The sequence below is a fragment of the Arachis hypogaea genome, chromosome 17, assembly GCF_003086295.3.
Source record: "Arachis hypogaea cultivar Tifrunner chromosome 17, arahy.Tifrunner.gnm2.J5K5, whole genome shotgun sequence".
NCBI classification, from domain to species: Eukaryota; Viridiplantae; Streptophyta; class Magnoliopsida; order Fabales; family Fabaceae; genus Arachis; species Arachis hypogaea.
In genome coordinates this window covers 127510724-127522738 of record NC_092052.1, presented here as the reverse complement: position 1 = coordinate 127522738, position 12015 = coordinate 127510724, and the positions used below count along the sequence as shown (strand labels likewise).

At 35.9% G+C, this 12015-nt stretch overlaps 1 protein-coding gene across 2 annotated transcripts; it reads right to left on the bottom strand.

The window, feature by feature from the left end:
• Positions 1 to 5807: 5807 nt before the first annotated feature.
• Positions 5808 to 11736, bottom strand: LOC112766973 (oxysterol-binding protein-related protein 1C). Of its 2 annotated transcripts, none has more exons than XM_025812860.3 (10): positions 10497 to 11736; positions 10030 to 10386; positions 8792 to 8891; positions 7948 to 8396; positions 7675 to 7830; positions 7388 to 7555; positions 7166 to 7306; positions 6731 to 6961; positions 6435 to 6548; positions 5808 to 6152 (listed from the first exon to the last, which is right to left on the bottom strand). In XM_025812860.3, exons 1-10 carry the CDS (start codon positions 11070 to 11072, stop codon positions 5967 to 5969), a joined length of 2478 nt encoding a protein of 825 aa, XP_025668645.1. In that variant the 5' UTR covers positions 11073 to 11736; the 3' UTR covers positions 5808 to 5966. The 2 variants fall into 2 exon arrangements, with proteins under 2 accessions (XP_025668645.1, XP_025668646.1); XM_025812861.3 differs by having other exon boundaries at positions 7948 to 8393.
• Positions 11737 to 12015: the final 279 nt, after the last annotated feature.

Sequence of the window (12015 nt, the reverse complement as noted above, 5' to 3'; positions counted from 1 at the left end):
TCTTACATGACACGGAGACACGTATATATATATATAATATAAAGTATTTTTTTTAATAAATCGTAATGATATTTTGATATTTTATTCATATTAAAATATAAATTAAAAATTTTAATTATTTTTAATATTCTATTTTAATTATATCAAGTATTTAAAATATTTTTTATTTTAATAAATAATAATATATACTATATCTAAATTTATTTTAAGAATAAGACTGGACACACTGACACGTGATGGTATTTAAGTGTGTCCAGGCGTGTTCGAAGAAAAATTTTTCTTTTTTATTAAGGTATGGTTAGACACAGCAGACATGCGTATCGGACGAGTGTCGGTAAGTGTCGTGGCTGAAATGTGTCCGACACGCAAACACGACAACTCAGCAAAGTATCCGTACTTCATAACTCTTATTTCTTGAACTAATTTTTAGAATAAGTTAGACCCACTTAATTTTTTATAACAGTATTTACATGTATATCAGTATATGCTGTGGTACATATACATATATACATGATACATCCACAATGTGGAACTTTTACGCCCCTTTTTATTTTCTAAATTAGTACATAATTTCAAAAGGCCTTGAAATTTACGAAATATATCATGTTAGGTCAATGCGTGAAGTCCGCGAAAGGTGCAAAGATACGTGAAGCAGTTCTTTATACCATTCATACATGAATACATCTTTATTTTTCAGGACTTTCCTTCATCATGCACTCGCTCAATCATCAGTCTATTAATCATAATCAAATTTTTAGACCAACACAATTCTATCATCCCATGTTTAGTTATAAGAAAATATAATATCACTCTGCGCATTATTACACATGGTTTTTTATTGTATATTTGCATAAATATATAAAAGAAATTAAAGGAGTGATATTAACAAAAATTTAATTTTGATGTATTGTCAGTGTAAACTGTAAAGTAATTTTACACATGCATCCAATTATGTAGCGCTATATTAATAAAAATAATTATCTTTTACATTAATTACGGTCATTAAAAAGAACAAATATGATTGCGCGACTATAAATAAGTTGAAAATAACATGACATGATAGAAGTTTGGCACATGAGAAAGGACCCATGTTCCCTGCGAAAAGGGTAACTAACAAGAAGAAAAGAACACGACAAGTGCTGCGAACCAACAAGATTCACCAGCTAGCTGCCTATAGTACCTTGTCTCAGAGGTTAAACATGGACAAATTGCTCCACTTTGTGTTTCTATCTACACAAACATCATTTTACTTTGTCTCTATTCTCCACATACATATCATACCATGCCATTTTCATCCTTCGTAGATGATCTATTATCAAATTCACTTATTTTCATCCTCCATAACTTATGTTTTAGGTTTGTTTCAATGTGTATTTTTTTTTTTACTTTTAAAGATAAATTAGACAATTCTCAATATTAAGTATTACAACGTTAGAAACTCATCACAAATTCGCAATACATACACAACACTTTAGGGTTCTATCCACTATTTGATCTTTGCTAAGTTTAGAACCAAAGTGAGCATATTAAAAGCACTATGATTTGTCACTTCAACTAAAATTTTAGTTGCATGTATATTATCTTTTTAAGTCCGAAATTATTTTAAATATGGAGAAAAAAATGGTGTTTTGTTTAAATATAGATGTTTGGGGTGTTTTATAGAATTGTGGAGATATAAAAAAAGCAGGCCAATACGTTACCTGCGTGTTGAATGGATGTGCGCCACGTGCTAACACGTTACCTATGGCTGCGTTTGCATAGACACTGAAGACACAGACACAACAATACACAAATTTTTTAAACTTGTTTGGTATAAAAATACAAAACAGAAGACACAAATCACAATCATGTTAAATTTCAATATTACCCTTATTGCAAACTGTTATCAGTACCTCCATTACACAACTACTATCTCAACCAAACTACTATCATTCAGCCACCATCTCAACAAAAAATAACTACCAATAACAATCTAAAACTAAATAACAAATTTAATCTAACAAATATCAACAAAAAAATTCAATCTAACACAAAATTATTTTAACAAAAATTCAAATAAATAAAAAATTAAATTATACAAAAACAAAAAAATAGTGCCAAAAGGGAGAACGAATTTGGAACATGGTAATAAAGTACGGATTTAGAAACATAGTGCGCGGAAGAACGGTCTGAAAAGATGGTGAACGAGAAGTGAAGACTGCAAAAGGTGACGGCAACGAAGAGATAAAAAAAAAGTGAGGGAGGAGAAAAGGGAGGAAGGGATGGGGTGGTAGCAGTGGTCTGGGTGGAAGAAAGGGAGGAGAGGCGGTGGTCTAAGTGGAAGAAAGGAGAAAGAGAGGCGGCAGTGATTTGGGTGGAAGGAAAGGAGAAAGAGAGACGGCGGCAGACTAGTGGTACGATGGTAGGAGAAGCGGCGGTGGTCGGAGTGACAAGAAGAGAAGATGAGAGGTTAAACTCTCTGTATTTTGGAAGTGGAAGGAAAAATGGATGAAAGGAGATTGAAGGAGAAGAATTTGAAGGGTAATTATGAAAATTAAATGTTAAAAATAATGTATCTATGTCTCAAGTTGAATGTTCCACTCTCTCCCTGCTATACACAAATTTTGTGTCTTTATGTGCCTTTGTGTCTTTTCGTGTCTATCAGAATTTTGTGTCTTACTAACCAAACAAATAACATATGCTTCCGTGTCTATGTCTTGGGTAGACACACCTACTAACCAAACGCACGCTATGTGTTGTGTACGATTGTGTCACGTGTCCAACACATTGATTGCGTGTTGACTCAATATGTTACCTGCATGCAATGTTCACCCACCTGTATATACACCAAAAATCTTCATTTTCAGGTAAAGCACACTTCTAAAATCCATATTAAAATTTTTTAGCCTTTTTAAGTTTTAATTGATATAATTTATCCTAATATATAGTTTTTGGGCTGGTATCCTAATAAATTTTGTTTGATTATATGTGTAGAGCTTTTCTTTTTTGTCTCTAAAATTTATGGATACTACAATGTACTCTATACATATATTGTTGAGTGATTGGGCTTAAAATCATTAGTTTTTGGCAGCATTATGGTACCATACTGGTTGGTAATTACAATTTAATGAGCGACCTCCACCAAAAAAAAAAAAAAACGTTTATGCGCCAAGTTAGGAACTCTCCTAGAAAGCTTCATTCGATGGAAGTATGGAACTGCCTAAACTATTCACAAAATGGCCCCAATTTACTATAATATATTTACATATGAGCATCAACACTATATTTTTTCTGAAAAACCTCGAACAATAATATTTCCATTTAGTCACATTCCACCTAACACTTTTTATTTTTGATATTGGGTTAAAATTTAAAAATGATATTTTTTTGGATTATATATTATTGGAATGTTAATATTAAATGTGTCACCGTTTAATTTAGAATAGAAAAATCAGACCTTTTGAATTTTAGAAAGAATAAAAGTCAGACCATTCAATTTTTGGGATACAAATATTAGACTCTCTAATTTTTTAAATCAGATCATCTGATTTCTGTTTTAAAAAAGTTTGTAGTACAAAAATTAGATCATCTTATTTATATACTTTTCATAATTTTAAAAACACAAAAAATTACAATATTTAACTTTATCATTCATCTCACTTTGAATAGACAAAAAAAATTAGCCCCCACCTAACTCCCGAGTCTAAACTCACTGCATCAAAAACAAAGTTAAGTCACTAAGATAGCCTTCAACCCCACCGGAGAAACGACCATCCACCCGTGAACTTGGAAATCCATCGTTGCCACAAAACAAGGCTATCACTTATTCTACTTCATCCAAAATAGTATAAGTACTAGTGGGAGTTTAAGGAAGATAAACTCGAACACAATAGGGGCAAGAAAATCGACAAGTCAAAGACACTCAAAATGATAGTCATCTTAAGATTTGCTGCTACGAGTAAGAATGAGAAGGAATATGAAACAGAGAGAAGCAAAGAGTTGATAAAAATGCCTGTGATAAAGGTTCTGTAATGAAAAATGGCATAGCAAGTACAACAAAGGTGTTCTTGCAAAACCCATTTAATCTCATTAACGAAGAAGGGGCAACGCTAAAACTAATAAAATAGAATTTAATTAATCAGTCAATGTTCTGAAATGCTTTGGTTTATAAAGAAATAAATATAAAAACAAGTTGCAGACAATGACTTTGCTCACTTGACATATCCAGATCAATGAATGGGGGGATACAGAACAACCTGGAGGACAGAATTTATCACAAGTAGTTATGTCTCAGACCAATTTTCAACATGATGTTTTCCAGTGGAATTGAAGGCTATGTGAGTTTGGAGACATTTGGAGTATGATTAAATTGGACATAGACTTTTTGAGTTTGTTTTAGAAATATAATGAATTTTGTTACTCGTGTAAATCATCTATACTAGGAGTACACTAAAATCAGCTATTAGTATAAAATATATATTAAAATACAAAAAATACATTAAAAATTAATTAAATTAAAATGTGTATTTATATAGAGATACATCAAGGCTGATTTTAGTAGTTAATTTTAGTGTATAATTAATATTTTTGTATGTCAATATAATGAATATATCATAGAGTTAGGATCTTTTCCTAAATAATTTAGGCAATTTTAAATATTTTTGAAACATCAATGTTTCAATAGTTTTAATTATTGATATTAATTATAAAAAATATACATAATATATATTAATTGAGATCAATAATTAAAAATTATTAAAACGTCAATGTTTTAAAAATATTTAAAAATTTTCCAATAAGACTACTATAAGAGTTCCATCACATACTTTGCCATGATATCTATCCTAAACAGAACTTGGAGAGAAGAAAAGATAGAAGAGGGCAGCAGAAGAGGATATGTCTATAGATAAAGTTGAACCAAGAAACATCCCATGGAAATACTGTATTAAATGGATAATTACTGTTGAAATAATAATTTCTTTTTTCCATTTGGAAACATACAACAACAATGTCTTTGATTCATTCCATTTGGAAACATATGTTTATATTATTATTGTTGTTATTATCTCTCAGAAAACTATTCTCATGGTTCTTTTATGTTGATTTTGGTGACGAAAATATCATCGTGTTTGAATAATAACCTTAAAATATTTAGCAAGCCAAGGGTTTCTGTCGTGTCAGTATAAATTGAATAGGACAGAAACTCTGACAGCCACATAGTCCATTTACCGGTCTAATTTTGTAATGAACATACACAGCATAGGTCGCTTTCTATTTCATATCTGATTAAAACTGTCCAACAAAAACTAAACACAAGACTCTTCAGTGAAATCTAAACTAGACACTATGTCCTACCAGCGAAAGAGTTGGCACTTCTACGTTGTGCATTTCTTTTTGTCTTCATCTGCTTTCAGAAAATAGTCTTACTGCTGGTTAATGGAAAGCAATTAATTCCAATTTACTAATTTCAGTATCGCTCATTTTCATCATACCAGTTAATTGTGAATCCCCGGGGATTAAGATTTTAGGGGAAAAAATAATACATACTTTTTTGCTGTTCAGTGTGAACAAAATAAATTTGGCTTACTTTCGCTTTGACAAACTCAAGCATGGAATCCAAGCTTTAGATGGGTCAGCAGTATTTACCTAAAAAAAAAAAAAGAAATATGCCATACCATATGTGGTTGCATTTTCTGTTCATCCATCTTTGGTAGGCTGATTATTTAATGCATTCCTGTCATTCTGATGTATCTGATAATACTATAGCAATGATGTTGTATGCACTAAATATTAATTAATGATTATGCCAAGTGCCAATAGACTTGGAATGCAAAGAAAAAAGAATTACATTATTATTTGCTCATATTTCATCTGATTACCTTACATGAATTCATGGATGGATGTACAACAACTGCAAAGTAGCAGTCAGTTGACACCCATCGGTAAAAAAATTTGGAGTGAAAGATAAAAAAAAATAAATTGGAAGACTAAGATGCAGTTTGACCTTCGTCGGAAAGATGGTCTGAAGGAATTTGGCCAAAGATGTCAGGACAGGAGTCCCAGGTCCCTTCTTCTCGGGACTCCCAATATCCTCCTAGGTATCGGTATGTGCCGGTTGCTTTATCCTTGGCAAACCATCGTGGTTTCCAACCCCTCTCTTGCATCTTCCGAGCCTGCATCCCATTCAAACAAATGTTAGGTAAGTTGTAATCTGGAACTAATAAAACTTACTAGAATATTAGAAGACATGTAATCAATGCAGCATATCAATTTCATATTTTCATCCAATTTCCTCCCGTGAGAGGCATCTTCTGAAAATCTTCTAGTCATGTCTAATTATGTATTTAATGATTAATAAGATTTCAGGAATTCTAACAGAATATGGGGCACCCAGAAACCAACTCATATTTCTCTAGTGAAAACAAAGAAAGCTCTACAAAACATATGATAAGTACCTGTCGCTGCCTCTGCTCTAGCCGTAACTTTTCTGAATTTGCCATCTCATATTCCCCATTTTCCAGATACCTTTGGTCTGGTCTTAACCTGGAATCAGTCGGTGGCAACTTTTCCTACGCATTCACAAATTGAATCGATGATCAGTGCCCAATAAAATGGGAAAAACATGATTGATAGAGATACAATGTGCATGAGTAATTTATTTGATTTTTCTGCAATAATGTATTTCTTTTACAAAAATGCATGGGGGACACAAATAAGACGGCAACACAAAGGCATAGTTATCAAAACACACCTTCAATCCAGGGGTAAGTTCATTTAATGTGATGGCAAAACGAGTGAAGTTATATCTAGTGGGAAATTTGGGAGGCTTGCTTCTCTTCCAGAGTAGTCGGGCTTCTGATAAGGATTCGTGAGCTTTTCCCTTTGCACTGTAGTCTCCGTTAACATAATGCATGCTTTCATCCCATTTTCCAAACAAAGTAGATACTGTTTTTCCATTCCTATCTTGAACGATACCATGGACCTAAAAACAAAGGCAACCCATAATAAGACAATAATCAGCAATAAAACTTCACATATATGCCCACAAATAGCAACGGTCTCACTATTTTTCCCAAAAATAAATTTGCCCACTGATGCAAAAGTGTGCATACGAGGAACCCTAGAAGAATATATATATTAATTGAAGGGGAAAGGAAATGGAATTCATGTAGTAGATTAAAAATACCTGGTGAGGATTTCGATCAATTATAGACTGTTCCTTGAATTTCAGCTTACATGAATATTCTTGGTTTCCCTGTATACACATTGTTCCATAGTGATCACAGTACAGCTTTCCTAATATAAGATTGTATATTGATGTAGTAACCTGGAAGAACAAGTGAACTTCAGTTTTGAACAAAACGAGATATCAAATCAGTTGAAGAAGTTTAAAACTTATTAAATGCACCTTGCTCCACTGGAAAACCTCCCCATCCTCAAATTCCAAGGTCAAAGTACCGACAGGGTCAAGCTGAATTGATCGGCCCCAAAATTTGCTCTTTAAGTTGCTATCGCCCCAAAATTTCCAACCTGTACCCTCACAGTGACACGCAACTATCATTGGGTGATGACTGACCTGAGAAAGATATGTAAGGTTAGGTCAATCAGAGAGGAAAATTAAGGAAATCTTTTGATTTGATTGAGATGAAAATATGTAGTACATTAATAACATCACTATGTTGGGAAAGATCAGACCTTTTCTGAGAAAAATCGAAGCCCTTTGTCTGGAAAGTTAGCCTCATATGTTTCCCCGAGTAATGGATTAAATGGTTTGCAAACTCTTCCGTCAGTTGAAGCATAACCAGATACAGCAAAAGCAGCAACACAGAGAATCCTCATGAGGCTATTACCCTGAGAAGAATGCAACCATAACCACATTCAAAGAACTGTCAGTAAGAAAAACCATGCCGGCAAAAAAAATGCAGACTTGCATTGTAGTAGAGACCTGTCGGCCAAATCTGGACTTACCCTTCTTCCCCATTCGTATGCTTGGTCAAGCAGATGTGAATATTCCATTTCTTCAAAACATTTTTGCAGGGAGGAGAGTGGCTCATTAAAATAAACAGGGAGGCAAACTTTAGTTAGATCCTTCCCTATATTATCCTTAATCATTGACCAGAGACTCACACCTTTCTCTTTCTCTACAGGGTCAGGCAATTTCTTACGCCGCTTAACATGAGGGTAGTTGCTTCCAACAGATCTAATGGCTGGATCTACATCATCCTCCGATTCGAATGCATAGAACCCATCATCATCAGAAGAGAAAGATGATACTCTATAATCAGACCCATTACTTTTGAAAGAACTGGACGATAGAAAATCGCGGGTGTCAAAAAAGGCATTGTCTTCATCATCTGTTTCTTCTTCTGCAGCATCATTTCTCTCGTTATCATCCTCAGATTCACTTGCACTTCCTTCTGATCAAAAAATGGGAAAATGAAATTCAAAGTTGTAGAAAGATCATTTAGGTAAAAACATCTGTATAGCATCAGGTATGAGGAGTCATCACGAACTATCAGACTATATATATATATATATATATATATATATAGAGAGAGAGAGAGAGAGAGAGAGAGAGAGATGGAAAGAGTTCAGAAAGGCAGTGGAAAGGAGGGAACATCCGTGCATCATACAACAACTTCAAACCGATGGTACATCAACATTAACCTTGCTGCTAATGCAGAAATGTCTCAGTTCCAACCATTATCACTGAAGGAGGCCACAAGACCATAAGAAATGAGCTACGACTAAAGACTTGCCAGTTAATCAAAAGGGAGCAATAATGACAGCATGCCATTCTACAAAAACTTACCACTAGATTTTTCCTGCCTTAATGTGGAGGAAGTCTCTTGATCATTCCACTGTCTTTGGCTCTCATCAACAACTGTATTTTCCAGATCGACCTTTTCTGTCTACAATATAATGATATAAATAGAAGTTTGTTAATAAAAACGAAGAAAAAGCAAATGCAATCCTTAATATGCCCAAAAAAAAAAAAACTGCATTCAAACACAAAAGATCAAGGCTTGCCACAGTCGATCAAAAGAATTTTATAATCAAGGGGAAGCTCGTGAAAATGCTGGATTTAAACATCAATGACTACTTTCATATCTTCAATATAGGATTTAATGGGTCTAATTGTAGAAAAGGATAAAAAAATATTCATCTTATTTAGGTCCTAGCCAGCTCTTTTACCCATGAAGGAAGATATCACCACAGGTTCTGCATGATGTTGTCTGCCAGAAAAAGAACTACATTTTTCACACAGGTTTGGGGGTGAAATGAAACTTAATCTTCTAAGTTTTCTCTAATTAGTCAAGAACACTGAAATTTAGATGTATCAACTTAGCATTGGTGTGGATCATCTGCATGGCCTTTAACTTGTAAAAAAATGAGCACAACAGAACAACAGCCATAAGTCTGATGACAAATTTATATAAATTTAGCATTTAGTTGAACATGCAGGCATAATTCTGCTTTGATCCTGCCAATAAGAATAAAAGGAAAAAGAAGGAACTTTGAAACTTCATATTAACTGTCAATTAATCATAGCTTCCAACTTCGTAGACAGAATCGTACCAAACTCCTGCCTCTTGCATCTATACTAGAAATTACAGATTCCAACGATGAATACATACAAGGCATGGAATTTATTGTGTTCACTCAGTACAAGCGGAGTAAACTGACAGAATTATACTACAGTCTATGGTTACGGAGGCACTTTATCTATCTAATGAACTATAGAAACTAGAAAGTAGCCTACAAATTTTGACTTTCAGAGATGAACGTACAAAAGTATAATCCAAGGGGGGAAATGGAAAAATTACAAAATCTGTGGCGTCCCCTGACTTAATAAAGGGGATAAATAGAAATTGAAGAACCAGATTCGCATGAAAATTGAATCCCCAAAAACACGAGTTTATCACCTTCAAATTTTAGGAAATACTAACCAAATGAAATCTAAATGAAAAAGGAGAACACCAAATTCGATTGGCATCATTCATTCATCAAGTGCTGTGCATTTCTACTCTTTTTGATTGGACGGTGTACCTCTAAGTGGCGCAATGTGTCAATGAGCATTGACTGCTTCTGCTTGAGGAGCTTAAGCTGGTTCTGCAGCGCCGCAAACTCTGTCCTCATGATCTGCTCGCTATCCTGAATGGCAGCCTCACTCACCCGTTCTTCTAGAAGCCTCTGCCTCAGCTTCTCCGTCGAGACGCTCACATTGTCCACGGGCGCCATCAGCTCGCTGTTCGAAATCCTTGGGAACATGTCCTTCACCGCTTGCAGCGCCTCCATCCACACCGTCCGATCCTCCCTCGTCTCTGCCCTCAGGTGCATCCTCTTCGTTCCCGTGAACACCGAAAACCTCTTATCATCGGATTTGCTCTCTCGAATCGTCGAAACCTACACGCAAAGAAATTCACACAGAGAGATAATAATTAAAAAATAAAAATAAAACAGAGAGAATGAAAATTCAGTATGAAACCTAAACTAGAGTGAAAAATCGGAAAAACCTTGAGGTGGATTTCACCGAAGGGCTTTCGACGGTGGTGTTGGGATTGGGAATTGCGGTTGCGAGAGATCCTGCGCATGGATTCCTCGCCGATGACCTTGGAGCCCTTCTCGGTCTCGGGATTCACGACGATCTTATCAGGACCGTGAATCTTGTAGTAGGAGAGAACGCCGTCTTGGAGCACGAACCACCGTGGCCTCCATCCTTTGCCATAATTCACCCACTTGTACAGTATTCCCGAGATTCCATTTCCGACGAGGTCGTTGATCTTCACATCAACCACCACCGGCGGCGGCGGTTGCTCCCGCTGCTGTTGTTGCTGGCTCCCCCGCCCGTGGTCTCCGTTGTTGTTATTATTGTTGTTGTTGTTGTGGTTGTTGTTGCTGCTGCTGCTGCCACCGCCGGCGGAGTGGTTGCTGCCGTAACTGTGGCTGTGACTGTGGCGTGGGGCTGAATCGGATCTGACGGCGGCGGAGGGGAGAGGAGGCATGGTGAAGTCCGCGAAGTGAGCCGCGGGCGTAGGTTTTACCGGAGAAGACTGGTCGGAGACGGCGGATACGCAGCAAAAAGGATGCATGTGTGCGTGAGATTTTTTTTAAAGCGGCGTTAGTGCGAAGGGGAATCGTTGAGTTGGATGGCGGCGCAGCCGGTTACGGCGGAGGTTGAAATATGCTTCATGCTAGAGAGAGCGGTCAGTATCAGAGAGGAAAGCACACGCGATACGGAAGATATGAGAAGTTTTATCCGAGGCGGAATTCGCGTGAGATAAAAACGGTTACGACTCAGCAGAAGAAGATTTTAAGTAAATAGATAATAAATAAATAATATATATAATTATACACATTTATTTTTCATTTATGAAATTAAATATTAATATTGAATGTTATGGTTAATACTTAATAGTAATTAATTAAGAGAATTAGAAAAGAGAGGGTGTGATTTGGATAATTGGTTGTTGTATTTGAGAAAGAAAGGAATCAGGGAAGGGGGAGAGGTTTTTTTTTTTTTCCGGTGCAATGAGGTGGCAGTGTGGAACAAGTAACAGGAAAAAGGAAGAGAGAGAAAGAAAAGTGAAGTGTGGAAGGAAACAAAGGAAGAAAGTAGAAAACCGAAGGGGTTGGAATTAGATGCCACTCTTGTTGTTCTTCTTCTTCTGTAATTATAGTTACGAGGGGGAAGGTTGGGGTGAGAATTATGATGACGATTGACTCGTCGCACGAACCTTGTTGTTGTGTTTGTTTGTTCTCTATAGTATCTGTGCCCAAATTTGAGGGGGAAAGGGCCGGGGAAGAGATTATGATTGTGTACGGCGAGGGTGCAGGGTGAAAGTGAGAGCAGGATCAATCACTCAATCAGAGCGTGACACGTGGGGTGTAACTGTGGGGACATGTGGAAGCTGCTGAAAGGGGAGGACTTGCTGGTTTTGTGGGGAATCAAAATCCAGTTTAAGATTGTGGGAGTTAGGGTCAGCTATTCCGGAGGAGCTCGTTGTTTGTTTTAAACTTGATTTTTTTTTTTTT